The 20,838-nt window shown below is 43.7% G+C and overlaps 1 protein-coding gene across 1 annotated transcript in view; it reads right to left on the bottom strand.

The window, feature by feature from the left end:
- LOC143188122 (discoidin domain-containing receptor 2) overlaps window positions 1-20,838 on the bottom strand; it is a 144,248-nt gene that overhangs the window by 31,276 nt on the left and 92,134 nt on the right. The window contains exons 5-7 of the mRNA XM_076392192.1: window positions 12,730-12,877; window positions 11,775-12,082; window positions 1,707-1,914 (exon numbers count right to left, since the gene is read on the bottom strand). Of these exons, the coding sequence (XP_076248307.1) occupies window positions 1,707-1,914; window positions 11,775-12,082; window positions 12,730-12,877 (664 nt within the window). The remainder of the gene's footprint in view (window positions 1-1,706; window positions 1,915-11,774; window positions 12,083-12,729; window positions 12,878-20,838) is intronic.

Consider the following 20,838-nt stretch of genomic DNA (forward strand, 5'->3'; position numbering starts at 1 on the left):
TTCTTCTCAGTTTTATAGTGTAATAACAGTAAGTAAAATATCGATGAAGACTTCAACAGCAATTTAACAGTACTCTGTTGACGATAATAAAGATACTGATGAGAAGAATATAGGTGCCTCGGTATATCGGTATTTAAAATCTAGTTTTGATTTCTATAGTTTTAGAATCAAATCTGAACGAAACCTCCACGTGGATATCCTCGACATAAAGTAGAGATCGCTAGAGCAACGTAAAATCAAGAATGCTGTTTTCTTTTTCTCGACAACTGAACCGATGTCGACTGGGTATCATTCCTATTATAAATCCTCTTTGCCCAGGAAATTGGTACAGCCAGCAAATCTTCCGTAAATACAGCTAAACTCGGCATAAGAAAACGATTTCCATTCGAATCGCCAGGAACGTCTATCCAGTCAAGAGGATCGGGGACACTCTGTTCACAACGTCGACGTGCTCCACGATTTTTATATCGCCGTTGATAAAGCGCTTTCCTGTGTCTAACGTTCGCGACGTATCATCCCTCTGTCCACCCCCTCTGCACCCAGCCGAGTATACGGACAAGTTGATTTCTATTGAAACAGAACACGTTACCTTCCATCGGATAGAAGTTCTGCGAAGGAGATATGGAAAGGTCCGCGAAAAAGCGACATAATAAAAAAGACAGGAAGGGAATCAGCACACGCGACCAGCCAGGACTCGATTCGCGGCTCCACCCTTCCGCCGCGCGATCAATGGGGCGGAATCCGCGTTTTTTCACGGACACCAGACGACTTAATCGAAAACGCCCGACTGACAGATATATAATAAACCGTTGTCAATTATCGTGTATCAATTTTATACACGTGGAGCCCGGGGTTTATTTTTCAATGATTGACAGTCGGCGGCCGAGCTGTCGGATCAGTGGACCAAGAGGGGTTGGAAAGAGGGTGGCGCCGAGAGCAGACCGACCACGTCAAATCGCAACGAAACGAGCGGAATTATAAAAAGAAATATATTCCCCTCTGGCGAAGGACCGTGGAACGATTTTGCGTCAACAGCAGAAATTTTTAGTCCAAGTTTCTGGCTGAGCTCGCCTCCCTTTGTTATTCTTCCTACATGCCATGTGGAATTGGAAGCTTACTCGATTATTTTGATATTCGAGGTAATGGAGAATATGTGGATAACATTCTGTATTATAGGGCATAAACGTAATTCGTTAGAATTCAGATTATCTAGGTAACTTGTTTTATACTGGTTGGTCCACGTGAATTTGTTGTCTGTGTGTTTGTTTTATACGTTATATAGAAACATAACAGAATATTGGAAAAATTTGAAAATCTATTTTCAAGATCTATTCACCGTTTTCATCAAGCACAATTTTCTCTCTATCCAAGATCCGCAAACCAAATAGTAGTATCGCAAATCATTAGAATAGACTCTTTCCATTTCTCTTTCAATTTCCTTTCGATTACCATGTTCGCTTAGTCTCGACATTCCTATCTTCATATCACTTTTCATTCGCGACTCTTCGCTCTCTATCCTTATGCTCTTTTTATCGTTTCGTGCTTTACAATCGCGAGTGAACCGGCTCGACAGAGATTGTGCAATATACCATAAAGGAATCTTGCGTTTCGTGTGTTCGTTCTGTCTTTGAGAGAAGCCGGAGAATTCAATATATCCTGTTCGATTGGCGTAGCTCGAGTAGGAACGATCGGTTTCGTTTACTCACCGGAATCGAAGGTCACCTCGCTGATCATGATCCACCTGTCCGAGAAGTGGAGCCTCAGCTTCACGTATTTGCCAACGCGATGATGAAGCTTGATGGTAATGTTCCTCGACGACTCGAATATCTTGTCTTCCATGTAGGTGTACGTGATTGGATCCCCTGTGTAGTATTTGCCACCGATACTGAACAAGATGTCCACTTGCGAGAATATCTGCAACGTTAAAATATGTATTAGTAAATGTTTCAGTCTTTCATGCTTTTCATTCTTCTTCCTCAAATTCAAGGTTTCGCTCGTAAAAGAAAAATATATTTCTCCGTTGTATTTCTCAGTGGAATAGATATCTATACTTGGCAACGATATGACAGGAGCTCATAGCGTGATAAGCAAGCGCATTCGTTATTTACTGCGTCTGAAGGAAAGAAAGCAGAGTACTGTCGATCTTAAAATCTGAAATCTACCTGACACGACGAAAGGGAGCAAAACAGATATCCATTTTTATCATACCCGTTGCAAGCTCGAGAGATTGATCATGGTAGCCTTAAAATGCATCAGGGAATCTTAAATAAGCTCAGGTATAGATGAAATAAGAGAAACATAGATGAAGCGTGACGTTGATGGATAGAACGGAGTCGAAGACTCATGCTCGCCAAAGAAGATTTAGGAACAAAGTAAAATACGGTGCACGAAGAGAGAAACGGAAGTCGTATGAGTTTTAAGGATGTTATAAAAGTTTAATGCGTCTCTCAAGTTCGATAGGATATATGATCTGATCATAAATCAGAGATATTATCCGAGGTCGCAAAAGGCTTCACTTAGCCGGGTAGTGTATCGAGGTTGCGTCCGTATAATCTCAGCCAGTCGTCTCAGGTTGCGCGTTTTACGATCTACATCTCCCCCCCTTTTCTTTGTATATAACGTGAAACGTAAAAACATTCCACGCTCTGGCAGAAGTCGAAAACTGAAGGCATCGATGGAATAAAGATACCCACGAAAGTCATTTTTACAGGGACATCAAGTTGGAAGTATAGTGCGTAAAAAAGTTTACGGACTTTTATTGAATTCAGAACAACGAATATTCTGATTGCACGAGTTTATTGCAATTTTAGTGCCTTTTTACGTGTTTCGTGCAATACTTTACAGTTAAATTCAATCTAATTGGATATACGTATTCCCGAAATAAACCTATTAATAACTCAACATATCAAAATTAGACTATCGTAATTACTTGCTTCATTAATTTTTATTCTATTACCTCTGTATCTTTCTTATTATCACCTCAGTGTTAAGAATAGTGTAACCTAGTTGCAGTTTGTTAAAGGAGATAGAGAAGTTTCCCTTTGGATCCAACAGGCTTCCAGACAGCCCGATCCTTTTCACGGATCCAATACTCGACGCTTCCGTGAGTTATCAAATTATCCGGCATCGCGAAAGGAAACTTCCTTTCAGTAGGCCGCGGGGTACGAAAGTCGGGAGTTGATAACGCCATTGTCGCAACCGTGCGGCAACATCTGGAGCGGATCCATTCACCCGGCCGAATCGGCTCCCGTCGATATCTCGTTATCGTAATTCGCGTCATGTAAATCTAATTACGAAAGATTCGTTTCAGGCCCGATGGGAGTCGGAAACGATATCCCGGTGACGGGAGAGGCGTTTATTCGATGGCATTGCGGGTATCGGTGCGTATGTCCTATACACGGGGTGTTCGATTAAAAGTGTTGGAGTGCAGTGGGAATATAGCAACCGTGTGTCAAGGCCAACTTGATTTTACATGTATGTGTATATTTGTACTGTAGATAAAAGGATTGTTAAGCTTCATTACAAATCGCTTTGAATTTTAATAGTTAACTTTTTTCATACTTTTTACCTCTGTTCTCAATGATTAAAATTTTGTATTGCTTCCGAGGAATTATATTGAGATGATCTATTTCCTGATGATATGCTCGTAAAAGAGTTTGAAATATTATAGAAGCGACAAAATAAGCGATAATGAGGAAATACGCGATGTCTGACCACGTACTGGACAATTCTACTTGTTCGTCGGATTCTGAGTTTAAGTAGATATGACAGGTAATCGAAGAATAAACTTGTCATTTTTCTCTTCATTATAATTCTACTAACATTTTAGCTATTTAATAAATTTGAGAAAACATTTCTATATTCTTATATCTGCTTCCACCTAGGATGGAATCGAATCAATCATACACAGCCCCTCAGCTACTGGTTTCTCATATATCCCTCGGTTTTAGATATATTAATCTATACCACCGATGCACCGTCTGTATTGAGTGTGTAGGCGGTGGGTCGTCATAAAACTGATCCCTTCCCCGCCCCCGTTTCCTCGGCGAGAATCCGTTCGGCAGCGGGCCGTATTCAATCGAAGCTCGGGGACAAGTGTATGGGGCGAAAGTGTGCGTGGCGCACAGGCTCGCCAGGAGTCAGATGCAGACAGAACGCCGTTACGGCTTATCCGATATAATATACCGGATGAAGCGCAATAACTGATCTGGAAGTAAATCCCTTTTTTACAGTACGGTTCAACGGAGAGAAATGGAGCTTTCGGGAAAGCCGGGGCTATTTTTCCTCGCCACGGGAAATGGTTTCGCTGGCCAACCGTTGGCTGCTAGTCCCCGCGTGCAAACAGAGGCTAACCCTCAAAGGGCGGCGTTACTTCGTTCCACCGAAGTAACAACGTCAGAGTGTGCATGTACAGGCTTTAAAACACTCTCGCTTCTCCTCTCGCAACGTCTTATCTCTTTTCGCATCCACCTATGCAGGTACAGTACCGCTCGAACGATTTCATGAGTTTGATGATTACCGATATTTATTGCTTAGACTAACCATTAATTAATGGCAAAAATAAAATTACTGTAGTTATTATAAAGTTATTTTTAAGATATAATAGAAATAGGAATATACATTAGTTATAAAGAGACCTCTATTTTTCTGAACACATGACACCGTTCGATTATTTATGAGCGGTATTGTATATCTAGTATATAGCCTTCTGAGTATCGTTATATTTAATTGTTCGTTTGGAATAAGATAAAGTAGTTTAAGGCTCGTGTAAAACAGACTGAAAGATATTGTTAAAATTTAAATTCTATAGGTGAAGATTAAAGCAGTGATAGTACCTATGCAAAGTTGGGAGAAAATTTGAAATATGTGGATATAACTAAAATATAGGGAAAGTTGGTTTCGCCCTCTACTTCTTCAAACTTTTGACCCTACGACAGCTCCCCAAGTGTGACGCTCCCTTTTTAATGAGTGTTTGGAAGATATGAGTACTCAGAAGTTTTTTAATCTTGTAAATTTTCAATTTCACTATTCCAGCAAGCGAATATTGAAATTATACAATTTTGAAATATTAGAATATTCAAGTTTCGAAAGCTTGTATTTAAAATACTAAGAGCCTCAATCAAATCTGTGCTTGCAGTCATACTTCCACCTCAACAACCATTAAATTAAAAAATAAGTACATTTACTTCTCCCAGGAACTCACAATACAGTTCCACCTCACTAACCTCATCCAACTCACTTCAACTTTCCTACCAATCCTGCTTTCTACTCTCGTTACAACAATCAGCTAACAAAATTCCCTCACATTTCAGCAGCTTCTCGTTTCAATTTCGACGCGGGCGAAGCAATTACTCGCAACGACATCGAGTTGCTTTAATAGCAAATAGCTTGGACACGGGGAGCGTTAAAAAATCATGGATACCCCTGATGAAATTCGAGTCACGTTGGAACACAGCGCGCCTCATTTGGACCATTAGCCGTTTGGTCGTCGGTTCTTATGCATTATGCCGGATAGACGAGGCGCGCACCCGTTCACCGACGAGCGAACGGATCAAAGGGAGCTCTCGTCCATGGACGAAATTGAAATGGAGCCCGTAGGAAAGAGCATTCGTAAATAAAATTGACACGGAAGCAGTCGGAATAGTTCGAGAACCGTTGCACCGAGGGAGGAGAGGAGGTGGGTGGAACGCAATCATGGGAATTTATGCACTTTGACGAGTAGCAATGCTAGTGGGGGAGGGTCTGGCGCGTTGGTCCCTTACACGAGGGAGGCGAAGTATTTGCGCACTGTCAGAAACGCGGCGAAAGATCTTATCTATTGGACGACAGCGCACTGATTTTGCCCGTTTTCATTTATTCGCTTTTCGGGAGGGGCGCAGACGACTTCGGTTAAGTAAATTGACTCGCAGACGTCTCGGTCGTTACGCTTATTAAATTGCGATGTCAAATATTCGTCGGGTATACAGAAGGATCGCGGAGTGATCTTGTTACTTATGCCCGAGATTCCGTGACCCTTTATTCGGCGAAAACTTGCCACTCCGCGCACGTACCGCCAACAGCACCGGTGCAAGGGAGTTAAAAGGTTCCTTTCGTGTCCCCCGAACGAATCGACTGTATATAGGATTTGTAATGTCGTTCGACGGAAAATGGGTCGCCTTTCGGTCGGTAATGGGGTCATTTGGCGTATTTATAGACTCGCATAATATATAGAACAGACTTCAAACCTGAATTCGATCGATGTTAGTATGTTAGGCGAATTCAAAGAGACGTTAACAACAAAATTTGATACATAAAAAAGTACAGCCCTGTGCTAACTCAAGTCTACAAGATAGAATTTGTAAGATTAGCAGAAGCAAAATTTAATTGAAAGAAGCTTTACTCTAAAAAATCCAAAACGAAAATGTCGAACTTATGCCATTTTTTCATATAAACAATGATACTCATGTACACGAGTTCCACAGTCAACTAATCTCTCCAAAACCTCCAGACTTCAACTTTCCACGAACCAGAACAAACTGAATACCTAAACAAGAGCAAACGCTCTCCACAAACAGCATAATCTCATTCGCTTCCATTGCCCCTGACGAGTAGCCATGCACGTCGAACACAAACGAATTCAACCACTAAAAACGTCATCAAACGAAACGACCCCTCGAAGAAAAAAGCAGAGAAAGCCTCGACCGTCCTTAAGCTCCTGAAACTCGAGTAATTACAAACTTGACGATTCTCAGTTCCTTTCACAGCTCGTCGTAGGTAATTTCGTCCCATCTCTCAAGACGACGTCTCCTTTTTATCCCCCCGCGCCGCGGTGTCGACCCTTTTGGCTGCGGTAGCGGAACGCGCGGGAGGGCGTCCCGACGTCGAGGGGGACGTTTCGTATCGCAGTCTATTATCGCCCCGTAGAGTCGGCCCTGTTTCGCTGGCTGCTTCCGTCGAAGGGGAAAATGTTATTTGGATATCAAAGATGCGCCACGGGCAAAGCCCCGACGGAGCCATTGTGCCTGGGGTTCCGGTTTATGAGCTTGCGAACCTGCGACGGCGTCGGGGCACTCGTATATAAAACCTGTCGACGTGGAAGGGAATCCCTCCCGTAGGACGATCGGCCCGTGTGCTTCTGTTTCGCAGCCTGACCGCGAAGAGGGCACCAACACGGTGGTTTCACAGGGTCGGCGTCAAAGAGCGTCGCTCGTTTGTGCTTAGCGTCGACTCTCTACGCGCTTCCGCCCTTTGTGCTCGACCCTCGAAAGCTGGACCGCGAATGCCAGCGCCTGGGTCATTTATGAACCGTACTAATTTGTTCCCGCGAGTTTAAGCTGTTTTCTATCCAGACTCAGAGCCGCGTCTTTTGAACCCGACCCAAACTACTTCAAACTGCCGCTGCCTGGTCTAATCTACTTCAACGTATTCTAATCTGGTCTAATTCGCTCCAATCCGTTCCGACGCGCTTATGCTCGCTGAAATCCGTTTCGAGCTCCTCCAACTCACTCGGACCTATTACGAAGTGCTCAGCTTCAAACTGCTTCAAACAATTGCGACCTTGTTTCAACTAACTGCAACGTGTTCGAACTCATTTCGATCTGTTCCAATCTGGTTTAAAATGGGCTATCTTGTTTGTGAGGCTCTCGAGCAGAGCTTCGGCAGTTGAAAGTTAATATTCCTCGGTTCTGGTTCATTTGGTAACGAGCTTGAATAATTCTGTCGATTGCTGGTAGCGAACAAGTGTTCTGTGTCTTTCGTAAATCGTTTCATCTTTATAGTCGTCTTCTGAATTTTTAATATACTCATTTAGCAGTTAACTAGAAGAGCAACGTTTGTTCAGAGAAAGACTACTTAATAATCGTTGAATCGAAATCCAAACACGCTTTCCGACCTCGTTCGCGCAACCAAATTCCTGCTGCGCGGTAGTGTTTGCGCTTTGTCGGTGAAAACGCGTTTTTTGTGCTGTGTGCTGGAATTTTTTCGCCCGGTTTGTCGCTCTCCTCTCGCATTAATTGGCTCGAAAAACGTCGGTTACGTAGCGAACTTGTCAAAATGTCCTGATGATTTTTTGGCCTCCATCGTTACCCATTCCTCTCAGTTCGACGAATAAAATATCATCGGCTTCGTCGTTCCCGTGCGTGAAATTGCTGATATCAAAAATACTGGCTCGCTCGCGTAATTTGATCGAGTTATATTCGCTTTGCAATAAAAAAAATGACGAACAAATTTTAACGGCTTAGTGACTGAGGTAATTGTCATTGAGCAAGATGAAATGAATGAAAAAAGAATAATTTGTAAATAAACATTTGTTTAAATCTTTTTTGTACGTCTATGTATTGCAACTGCATTGTAGCACTTATGAAAAACAATAATATCGCAAAATATGAATTATAATTAAATACATCAATATTTCCTTGTATTTTTATCTTCAACAATAATAAAAAATAAAATAAAATCTAATAAAATCGTATAATTTGCCTCCCTTATAACCACACTGAGCGTTTCATTTAAACGACACTGTTTATTCGAACAAACGTCCCACTGACAGCACACTCACAGCCAAAGGTAGGATGACTGAAATTTTTAAACGCTCACCGATGGCGTATCGCCCTGTCAAATGCATTTCACGAACGTCGACAATCATGTTGGTGAAATAATTACACTGACAGCCCTCCCGAAATTATTTTTCGGCCAGCAGGAAATAGGCATTGTTTGTTTAACATTGTACATAGTTTCAATTTGTACTTATCGATTGAAAGCCGAGCCGACGCGAGCCGCGTTCCCAGCGAGTTCGAGGCGTGCGAAACAGCCTCGGTGAACGCTTTTATCCGAATCAAAATTCGGTGGCCTGTCCGTTTATGGCACTGTTCAATAATCGCCCATGCATATTTCATCGCACGCGCCCGGCAAATCTTTAAATGCACTACACACCGCGGAGCGAAACACTCGGCCGAGTTTAAACCGGATTTGCTGCGAGCACCGCGAAACGCGCGAGCCACGGCTGTTATTGGCCGCTTTAAGTATTTACGTTATCGTTTCGCCGCCGTTATTGTTAATATCCGCGCATAAATATTTCCTGCAGCGTGGTGGGAAAAAGTTGATAATAGTTCGATACACCGATTTCGGTTGAAAAACGAGCAGACTAGATTCGTGAACAGTTCATTTAGAATTCTTTGAAAATATAGTTTCCAGTAGAATTTTTATTTTGGAAATTTGAGAACCGATTGGGAAATTTGGTATGCACTTTAGTTCATTTAATTATACATAGATATGGAGGTATTATATTGCTAATCCTACGTCAAAACATGATGATTTCATGGACCATTGACCCAAATAATATTTGACTTTAACATGAGTGCTATTAGTTTGAAATGCATAAGCCATAAAGGGAAAGCAAATAGCTAATATTATAGTACGTAATAGTCAAATATTCTGAAATCATGTCTAATGCTATACAATACACTAGATCAATTAGCCTGCTTTAATTTCCTGCGTGAATTTGAAAGAAGACCTCATTAATTTAAAGTGTCTATTGTGTGGTATTTGTCCAAATATCTCCCCATGCTCACACACCCAATACTCCCGAATCTACTTCCCCATATCCCTCCCTAATTGTTACCCTAATTTCCTCCTCGATATCTACTCCTTTCATCGCTATTAAGCCTCATTCCACAATTTCCCACTGACAATTTTCACTCCACAGGAAGCTATTCCTCTCCGAAGCGGCCTCCCCCCGGCGCCGATATCAATTCGCCCGCGATCACGGGCAGCAAATTATATAAATCTGAAGTTCGATCTCCACGCACCAGCAATCCAGAGTTTTATTCCGCGGGCGGAAATAATTCCATCGTCCGAGGGGGAGGGACGATTTCGCATGCCAGCCGCGTTTCTCTGCCCCTGTATCGTGCCTGTATCAATGCCATGGTGGGCGGCGTGGGGGCAACAGGGTGGACGTATTTGCATTGCATTAGCGAAGGCAGCGCGAGCGACGCGGAAGGGCAGCGCGAGTCTGCGAGAACGGAAATTATACAACGGATCGAATTATTGGCCGCCTCCGCGACGAAGAATGCCCTGAATAATGCGAGCCTGCGAACTCATTTCCGCCGACTGCCACGCACGGGATCACGGGCTGTTCGGGGGTGTCTGGAGGGGCCCAGGAGTAACGAATGACGCGAAAACTTCCCTATCTGCCACCGAACGAGCGGCGATAGCGTTTTTCTGCCCGTCACCGGGGGAATTAGATTTGTGGATTTACATTAATTTCGTGGGCGGTCGGGGGGAAAAAATGGAGACAGGCGGGCTTGGTTTAACGTCAGTCGCGCCGAGGGGCGCGTTTAATGTGCCGCGTATTTTTCCAATTACCGGCACACGGGAGAAATAAACGAAATTTCGCCGTCTTTTTTTCCGCCTCGGCTAGATATGCATAACGTTTTAAAACGGGATTTTTAACGCCCGAATTATTAACGCCCTCGCGGTGCACAGTCACGCGCCCAGCGTTGCGTCGTCGCTCTATTGTGGAAGTTATGTGTGTCGCGACGAAGGTTGCGGCCTTTTCACGCTTGACATGATATCTGTTTGCACGGGGGCGGTGGGAGGATCCCGTGCTGAAGGAACGCGTTTTGCGGGGATATTCGCTGTGCCGTGAGGTAAAAGGGGTTTATTTGCCCGTGTGTGAAATATAAGTGTACTATCATGCACCTACTGGAGGTAACATTTGGATGGCGGTGTGTGAACTAGAATTCTGATATGGTAATGATGTTTTATCGAATAAAATTGTTTCCAAGGAACTGAATTTACGGAAGTATTGCTATATGGAAAAGCTATTTATTTTTGCACATAGGTGTATCGAGATTTGTGAAAAAATTGACACCTAAGAAAAATTCAATAATGTACTACAAATATATGTACACAAATTTACGTAAAATGTTCGGAAACAATTTTTAACAATTGTAAACAAAACATCCCCTCGCGACATAGCCTTCATTATTTATTCCTCACTCAAAAAATCCATCAATAGTTTCGCCAAAAAGTAATTAAACTAAATCGATATAATAAAACCAAGGTAAATTTATTATTAACCAGTCCCGCCAGCAGCGTATCCCGCCATCAATGGCTAAATATCGCGTTTAATAACGAAGATCGGGTGTCGCGATTGTTTCTGTTTGGATGGAGCCCGTGATCCGATTCAGCCAATAAGCCACGTTCGAAGATATCGAACCAGCAGAATTACCGTTTCAGATTGTATTTATATTCAGCGACCGTCTGGCTGATAAAGCGTCGAGTGGAATATTCAATCAACCATGGGGGATAGAACGAGGAGGCAGCATCCCGCTGGCAAGATGCTGCGACCAAGCCGGAAGGCGAAGGTAAAAGGATCTCGAACAACCGTGGATGGTAAGCCTGTTGATCGACGCTGCTTGCGCATTCCTCACGGGGACTAAAGGAATAACGTCGCCGAGGCGAAGGTAAACGATTCGTCGCTTTCCGCGTATTTACCTTGGCCAGCTAATACGTAATTGGATGTGAAAGTTACCCCTTCTTTATCTTCTTTTATCTTTGTCCGTCAAACCACGCGACTTGTAAGGGTCTGAGCAATTCGATACTTCGCCCCGATCCTATCGACATTTCGTTTCCAATCGAGATAGTATTTTCGACCGATTCAGAGCCGAAAGGAGGAATTACAGAAAGGAAACTTGAGGTTCTGTGGAGGGTCGAAGATCATGGTTTGGAACGCGAGAGTGTCGATTTCGTAATCAGTAGTAATAGGTTAGGATCGAGGTCCTATCGTTACTCACCTGGACGTCCCTGGTGAACTGGTTGTTGCAGTAGATGTGGATGGCTGAGAACTCTCTGACCTTGTCGAACTCGAATTTGATCTCAATCGGTTGTCCACGCGTGTCGTTCCTCCAGCCGACCCAGCCCTGAAGGCGATCCTTATCGTAATATCCGAGTTTGAAGTCGTCAGGGCCCGTCTTGCCATCTGTCAGCTGACCCAGGCCACGCTGGAGCTCCCCGTCCCAGTGTCCGTCGTAGGTGGCGTCGAAGAATTCCCATCCATTACCCCTTTTATCACCTTGGGGCATCGAATAGGATACCACGCCATCTGCGGCAAAAACGGTCAAGGTGTAAAGTCACGGCTAGATGGCCTGCCTCTTAATGACTCATGTAAAAGCTTGGGCTTTGTCTACGGATGCTATCATGACCTCGTGGGGACCCTGGGGTAGATTATACCGGTTTTCAATGGGGGCGTTGAAAGGAAAATATATAGTCTTAAAGTAGAACTCAGGGACTGAAATATATTAAAGTAGATGCATGAACTGAATATTGAAAACAGTTAAATATAGCGTTTGCTATTAGCAAAATAATTAATCTCCAATCACTTTTAGTCAGACAAGCTTCACACCGTGTTAACGCTCTTCCCTGAACTCCCCATGAATAAATGTTCTTCACCCTCTATGGGTATCCCATAAAAGGTTTAATAGGCTTAAACCCACAATTATCCGCGTTCACGTACGCTGCACGGAAGCAAGATGCAAGCGGAGCGTGGATAACACGGTGTGTAACTATTCGTTTGGTTAAACGTTTAATTCGGTGTTGATTCATCAAAGGAAGAAAGGGATAATTGCGCAAGCAAGATTCCGAAGAACAAATTTGCGCACACGGCAACGGTATAAGGGTTAATGGACAGTCCGGTGAGTATTCTAAGCGGCCGGCAAGTTCCACGAAAATTGGAGAGTGCAAACAGCTTACCGCTCCAGTAACATCCGTAGAGCTCGACCCGCATGCAAACCGTCCTCGTGTGATGGCTGTAGGGCAGAAAACGGATCTTGCTCGCCCACAGAGGCGGCTCCAGCTCGTGCTTGGACTCCAAATACGTGTTCGAGTTACCCTGTATTACCTGGAACCCGTGGAAAGCGTCGGTTAAAGACCAGGACAATACAAGCTCTTCGGTCTGCCCTTTGAGCTTTGCCCTTTCACCCCAGACAGAAACATTGATTTCTTTCCTTATCCTAGGATAATACTTGACTATCGCTTTGAGGTGTTCTAAGCTTAACTCTATCTTGGCTCAATTTCACTGGGGATCAGAGGCACAATTAACAAAGAATAGTTAACAAAGAATACAGAATAACTGAAAGAAACAGAACTCCTGGATTATAATAAAATTGAGGAATGGAATGCAGAGCAAGTGCATCATAGGGTTAATAGAACTAAAATAAAGTGACTTTTGCTGCCACTTTGCCACCCTCAACTTTGCTCTAAATTCACTTCCTTCCACTCTAAACACCCCAAAACGATCAAAAGTGCACCGCTCGGTAACGCAATTTAAAACGGACGAAGAATCTCGGAAGAACTGCCGGAACTTCATCGACTCCCTAGCTCGGCGATATTTCGACCCTCTCTGAACTCGACGCGTCGACGCGTCAGGCAAGGTCGCCCCTCGCGGCACAGTATCCTGTCAAAGCATCCCCTTGTTCGATGATATTTATATCGCGGGGGAAGATGCGTTTCTGCTCTTCGGCACATACTGGAATACCATCGTCTGGCTTTGGACATCCCGTCAGAGGACGGACACCGCGTTCCACCGCATCAGACGGGGGCTAAGGACTAATTTCATCCCACATTCCACCACGTTAGGTATGATGAGAGAGGGGGAGAGAGAGGGAGCTGTAGACATTGGACAGAGAGGATCGCGGAGACAGTAGACGGGCCGAGGAAGAGGGAGGGGCGTAGAGGGAAGGAGGAATGACCGTGACGGGGTTGAGTTAAACGTCCATCGCCCGCATTCTCTGATCCTCGTCAGAGAGACGACCATATTGCCTGCCTCCGTCTCGCTCCCTCCACAGCTTTCTACCTCTCTATCCTCGGCCGTGCAGAGGGTGATGCAATATTGATTTCACGTTGTGGGTTTATGAATAAAATAAGCGGTTTATCTGACGTTGGCACAGGCTCGTGGTGGTGGACGGTGTGCAGAAAACCGAAGGTGGAAAAGGGGTGCACGGTCCCGAGAGATCACGCGAGCCAGCGTTGCCCATGGCGAGCAGATAGCCAGGCACCGGGGCTACCACTGTACGGGGTGCCTCGGAAATAAGTGGTCAAACGTTGGGTATTTGGGAGAGGAAATGCAGTCACAGAATACTGTGTCTAACAATGGATTCTTCCCTAATTATGAGTGGACTCCATATAATATACTAAAACAAGAATTGATAGTAATAAGAAACTTAGCTCGATCTCACATTTTGTACATTGTACACGATATAGATTTCGTCATTTTATGTGCTTCTTAAATTCATGGATTGACTTCACTACAAATTATACAATATGTAATAAAAACAATACTATATTCCGCAGTAATAATGATAATAATTCTGCTAGTAATAGTAGTATTGCTAATAATAACAGTACTTATTAGTAAAGTGTCATTAATCTTGCCAATCAATCTCTCAAATCTTAATCGAAGGTAGAAGAGCACTTGTACCTCCCTTTATCTTGAATAGTAGATAGAATTTCCAGACACGTAACCCTGCGACTATTCCCGAAACTCGGTGGAGTAAGTTTCCTATGTTGGTTGCTTATTTCAGAGACACCCTGTATGCACACGTACACCTTTCTGTCTGGCACGGTTACACGCGTAGATACAACGGTTCGTACGGATAAATCTACGTGAATGTGCAAGCTGGGTTTTCTTGTGTGCGATGCAGCATGCAACACAGTTGCGTGACAGAGCATTTTGCGGCAGACACGACACATTCTGCGCACGTTTCCTACCCGAGCGTATACGTTCCGTACCATCGGCCGACCTCTATCTCTTTTTGGTACGACTAAGCATCGACTTCGACTACTATTATCCGCGCTTCTATTCCCATCGTGTATTCCCTGCTTCCCTTCGACTGCTGTACTTATAGCAAGTGCTCCTTTCGTCTGGTTCTTTCAGGTATTGGTACATTTTCTTCTTGATCCTCAAAGCAAAATACTACGTATTACGGTAAGGTGTATACATTGAAAGGTACTTTAGCTTTTAAGGAGTTTGAACAGATTTCAGTGACGTTAGGGGGAGAAAAGACACACATGCTTCTTCCAGAAAATAGTACTCAAGTATCTATAAAATATATTTCATGATTTAGTAGTTTAATGTAGAGGATACATTAAGTATTTGCTCTAGCAAAATCGTACGATAAAACGTTAGTGCCTCGAATAATAAGATCGACTATCACTCCACTTTATTTTTATTTCTCACATTTATATGGTCCCAAAGCACACGTGATCGCTTTAAATTCTGTGTACGTGACACGCTCGGGCCACGTATAGCTTTTTTCCTTCATAAATATATAATTAAGGTTTTCAATGTTTGAAGGTAACCCTCAGGCTCTTTTCCCACCCCAAAGGTGGAACCGCCGGCTCGCAGGTCATCGTTTCCTTCGAGAAACTGCCACTTGGAAAGTACTCCCCAAGGTGAACCCTCACCTCTTGGTCGGCGTATACCTTACTGGAGCCCCCGGTCGGGGCGAACCTGCCCCACCCCTCTGTCTGGGGTCGATTCTTTCTCATTTCGGGCACCCTGGGACCCGTGCCGGTAGCACGTTACGCCATCAACGCCGCCACACTTTGCACTGGCGTAGCAGCACGCGTTTGTTCCCTGGGAAATTTAATGAGATTGCGACGCGCGCACAGAATTTAATTTCTCGAAATGGGCCCCCTTAAATCTATTGCGCGTCTAGAACGTCCCGTTGAAAAGTCTACCGATACTGGCTTCCTTTGGAATTTAGGGAAAATTGTATGTCTTTGGGAATCCACCTTTTTTTCAATTTTAATAACGATAATATACATTTTTTTGTTTGAAAAATAAATTGGAAGTTCTGTGACACGACGAATATCAATTTTTTATATTCTTCAAACTTTTCAGGATAATTTATCTCTTAAGAACATTATGTTATATTACATTTTAACTTTATAATTATTTTATTTAATCTGGAAATGCAACATTTCCCAACATTTTCCAACATTCCACGTCTGAACAAGTCTAAATTAACCCCCTATTTATACTACAAGAACAAGCCTGAAATTATATAAAATCTCACACCCAAAAAGTAACGATTTGAAGGTAAAGTTTAGTTGGTCTCTGGCGATAAGTATTTAGTAAACTATCGTTTTTATCACAATCGACATCACGATGTCACAAGAGCCGGTGCATGGCCTTTTTCAGCGTAGAAGCCTCAAGGGTGATGACTGAAAAAGGTGGATATTAGTTTTCATTACAGCCTGGGACCTTCGAAACGTTAGACGACCTTGCAACACTACCTGTTCCCGTGTAGGCACACGAGGCCGTGCCCTTCTAATGCAATTTCCTGCTACTTTTACTTTCCACCCTCGACCGCACGAATGCGTGAGTGCGTGCGTACACGCGAGTGCATGCGCACAGGGGTCAAGTGTTAAGCGCTGAGCAATTATAGCTGATATCGATCTGCCTTATTGTTCGAGGGGAGGGTTCCTTGGTTCTCAGATCCGAGTGTCTGTCCGTGTAATTTGTGATTTTTAACGCCGCCCACCCCCGTTGTTCGATAATTTTCCTTCTTAGAAAGTTGCTTCGGGGAAAGAGCGATCTAGCTTCTCAGCTAATTGGCCGACACTTTGCGAGATCTGAGAAACTTTTTGCTTATGATAACGGCGTCCAACCCCTTTTCTGCTTCTGCGTAACTCGTGGACTTAAGCTTAGGTAGCGGTGATTTTTTTTATCTTCACTAGATACGAAATTTTACTTCAATGAAACCCTTGACGCTTATGGTTTCTTACTGTGCAATGGTACGTGCATTGATAAGACAATTTTTACAACACATTAAATCTTAGATTTACATAAAACTTTGCGATATACTCGATTTATCCATGAATGTGAAGATTATAAATATTTTAAACCGAAATTCTAAAGGGATGAGAAAGAGTACTTTCAACTACTTTACTTTACAAATGTAAAGCAAATCGCGTATTCATAAAATTGTGAAACACGGAGGGCTCATGCAAAGGAGCAGATATGATTAAAAACAAGCGTGCTCGTGTAGAAAACGGAAGAAATTGCGACAAGGAATATAAGATGGAAGCTGATCCGGTTAATAGCTCTGAGACCCGTGGCAATATGAACGAAGATACTCGTCTTGGACGCGCTCCATTCATCACTTAAATACTGTAAAATTACATTGCGGTCTCTCGTAGTCGAGGTTCGGTACACGATTCATTCTTGAATGAAGGGACGTGGAAAAGCTCGAGACCAATTTTTTCGAGTCGAAAGAGCTTTATTGTTTTCTCTTGAAATCACGATACCTTTCCTCTTTCCAAGCTTTTGTTATACTGTACGAGGTAAAAACCATACGCTCATCATAATATCGTCATTGGAACTCGGTTTTCACCAACCACGACAAATTGAATGCAAATATTTTCCCATCATTCAAAGATTCATTGAAAATTTTTTAGACCGCATATTCTTTACTCCCTCTTAATTTTTCCCCAGCTATCGAGAAAGTTAATGCTTTTATGGCGTTAACAACCCACTCGATGGAATATTAGCGACTTTCATTTTCTTTCTGAAGGAAGATCGGTTATTCCCGAGAATGTTCGATCGGAAAATTCGATGAGCCAAGCGTTCCAACGTTCCCCGCTTAAGATACGTGATTCTCGAGTGCCTATAAGTTATGCTCATGACCGTTTTTGCCTATCGAGGCGACGTATAAAGGAAAATTATTGCGTCGGAGCGTGTACGTCGCGTTGTAGCTCCATAGACGAGCACTTCCGTGAACTACTTCTCCACCAGGTTATTGGATTTTCGGTACTCGATAGAACGACATTTTTAGGGGAACGTTTCACTTATTTGCTGAACTATGTGTCTGTAGATTCCCAACGATGCATCGATTCGACTATTTTCCTGGGAGATTCGAGATTCTGTCGAACATTGTCACTCTTGTAGCAATTCCCAATGTACTGATAATGCTAGAAATCTCTTCTTCAAAAACGCTATGGTTTCAATCTTTTTATAATAAAATTAATATCTACATTAAAGTCCCTCTATAACATAAAGAGTTAGCATAATAAAACAATCAAATATAAGTTAAATATAAAACGACAATTATCTCAAAAGCAGGATAAGCTTCCTCTGAACTTCACCTCGTATAATCCTAAGTCTATGCAGAACAGGAAGTCTGATATTATCGAGTTGCTAACGTATCCCTCTCAAACTCGTCCACGAGTAAATACACCCTGTTCAATTCGAAACACCCCCGAAATAGACTCAACAACGTCCTCTTGGAAGCCATCACAATGGTTCGATACTCGTTCCACGATATCTCTGTCAGCGGTTGGGATCTCGTTTCCGTGGAAGCGCACCCCGCTCCATCCGGTCCCATTAGAAACAGTTATGGTGCCAGTTAGAATAACAATCGGCCGCGATAAAGCAGCCGCGTGTTCCGTGACGCGAGCGAATTATCTCTCTCGCGGACAACATTTCGCTAATGTCCCTGGCTTCCTGTGCGTGCAACATTATAACTAACATTACACACTGCCTCGCAATATCACGCCGCGCTGCCACCCTTATTTTTTCGCCCTGCGCCCCTCCGACACCCTTGGCCGCGTGTACGTGCGTGATTTACGTGAAACCAGCCTAGTCGGAGATCCAACTAGGAAACAACGCAACACCGCTCGGTTGCGTGTCGACCGTTCCGAGCACGCATTCGTCTCCTCACGCATCCACCCTCCCTCCACCCCTTGCACTTATCCCCCTTCCGTAATTATCGGATTTCCACGCGAAATTCCCGCGTTGGAGGCACAGTCGTCGAGAAAAGCTGACAGCTCGGACTGGCTGTTCGCGTGACACGATAATGACGAATTAAGTGGTAGCTTGGGGGGAGGGGGTGGCTTTGTGAACGGTGCACGGAACTCGTACGCAAGCTTTGAGAGAGGGTCTTTTTGATGAGTTACTTTTTCGAATACTTTGTGGTGCGCTTGTTTATGATTGATAGTGGTGGAGGAAATATGTGGTCGGCGTTTAATTAAAATAAATTGAATATTTGTTAATTGATGAGACACACTGAACCCCTGTAAAAATGTATAATAAAGAGGGATTGCTTTGAAGCAAGCAATTTTTTAAAATAATTTTCTCAAACATACCTCATGCTCCATTAATTTCGAATAGAAATATAAAAGAAAACTGTCTTTCATTATTTCTACTTTCAGTGAATAAAGATTGCCTTTTATAACAGCAATTCAACTGTCAATGTCTGAACTCGGTTAACATTGTGTCCAGGCTATTTCCAATAGCGCTGGAATTTTATTACACAAGTACCGTTTCAAAAGAAAACACAAACGATCATTTTTTATTTTTAAGGTATAGAGTACCGAATGTCAAAATTCTGAAAATGTATTTCAGGAAACGTAAACTACAAATTCTAAGTCGCAACAAAACGAAACCTTCAATAGAAAATCCGTCTCAGTTAATTTCTCTTTTATCATACCCCTTTACTGCATAGTACGTCTCGAGCACCAGAATTCAAAAACATTCCCCATTCCTCCGACAGCCATCGCGACCAGCCATCTCGTTCGGAAAGTCGTCGAACCCGCCGACTCATTATCGCTCGCGTGTCCATTTCCCCCGTCCGAGCGTCGCGAGAAAAAGTGGCCTGGGTCGTTCGCGTCCACGGCACTTAGTCGACGCTTTTTCCATTCCAGGGGGAATTAAATGTAGCCGAGAGCATAACTTTCCGTATAAATTGTCGAGGGAAGATAGATGGTCGCGCACGCGACGCCTTTTCCCCTCCACATCCCGCGCATAGACTTCCGTGATTAAGCGACGTCTCGAGATCCAGCGTGCAGAGTTTGTGACGGTAAAATCGCGGGGATAAAAATTGCCCGTGGACAGAGTGGGGTCTGGGCGTATCCTCTCGCAGAGGTTCGCTGTATTCTGCCTGGGAAGCATGATTAAGAGCCGCTTTAAAACTGCCGCCGTACACGGATAAGCGTCGCCTTCTTTGAGGACGAAACCGGGTCACTCTGATTAATTGAAGTTTTTGCGAAATCCGGCCCTCTTCCTGCGGAGTTTCGTCCTGTTCCCTCGCTCCTATTAAATTCACGGGTAATTAATGCCACGATATTCTTCCTCGTAACAATGATTACAGAACGATACTCGTTCGAAAGCTGGTAGGGGTGAGGAGGATGGACGCTAATGAAAAAGGCATCCTGAAATGGCAGTGTCACGGTTTCCGGTATCGTTCCGTTGCGTATCCTTGCAGCGTGGCATTTTTTGCCCGCGGTCCTGTTATTAAAAGGTGCAATCCTGCCTTAACGGCTTACGTTGCACTAAATAAAATAACGAGCCGGGATGCAGGGGGCGCAAGAAAAAGAGAATGCGGAAAGTGGAACGGGAAATACGTCAGTGCTCATTAAAAACTATCGTGATGGAGGAAAGGTAAAAAGTGGAGCGATTCCGGGGCTTCGTGTTCGAGCATCGGCCGTGGCTCTGTTTTTTCGTGCTTTTTCCACCACACCGGAAAAAGAGGGAAAATGACATTAACGGACGGGCGGAGTGTGCCGCGATACCTGACCGTATGAATCCACGTCGATAATTTGGAGGCCAGCGTATTGGTGGGAAAAGAGGAGCCTTAAAAAAGTGACGAATAATTCGGTTCACCTTCAGGAGAAATATTTTCTGGGTCTGCATCACGTATAGACGATGTTTGAATTTCTTGGGGCTCGCTGAAAGGGTTGAAGTCAGTTCAAGTGGATACGTGTGAGTTGAAGCTGGTTTGAAGTGGTTCGGGGCGAGTTGAAGTTGGTTTAAAGTGGTTTGGAGCAAGTTGAAGCGCGTTTGAAGTAGTTTAGAGCGAG

The sequence above is a fragment of the Calliopsis andreniformis genome, chromosome 2 (assembly GCF_051401765.1).
Source record: "Calliopsis andreniformis isolate RMS-2024a chromosome 2, iyCalAndr_principal, whole genome shotgun sequence".
In the NCBI taxonomy this organism is placed as follows: domain Eukaryota; kingdom Metazoa; phylum Arthropoda; class Insecta; order Hymenoptera; family Andrenidae; genus Calliopsis; species Calliopsis andreniformis.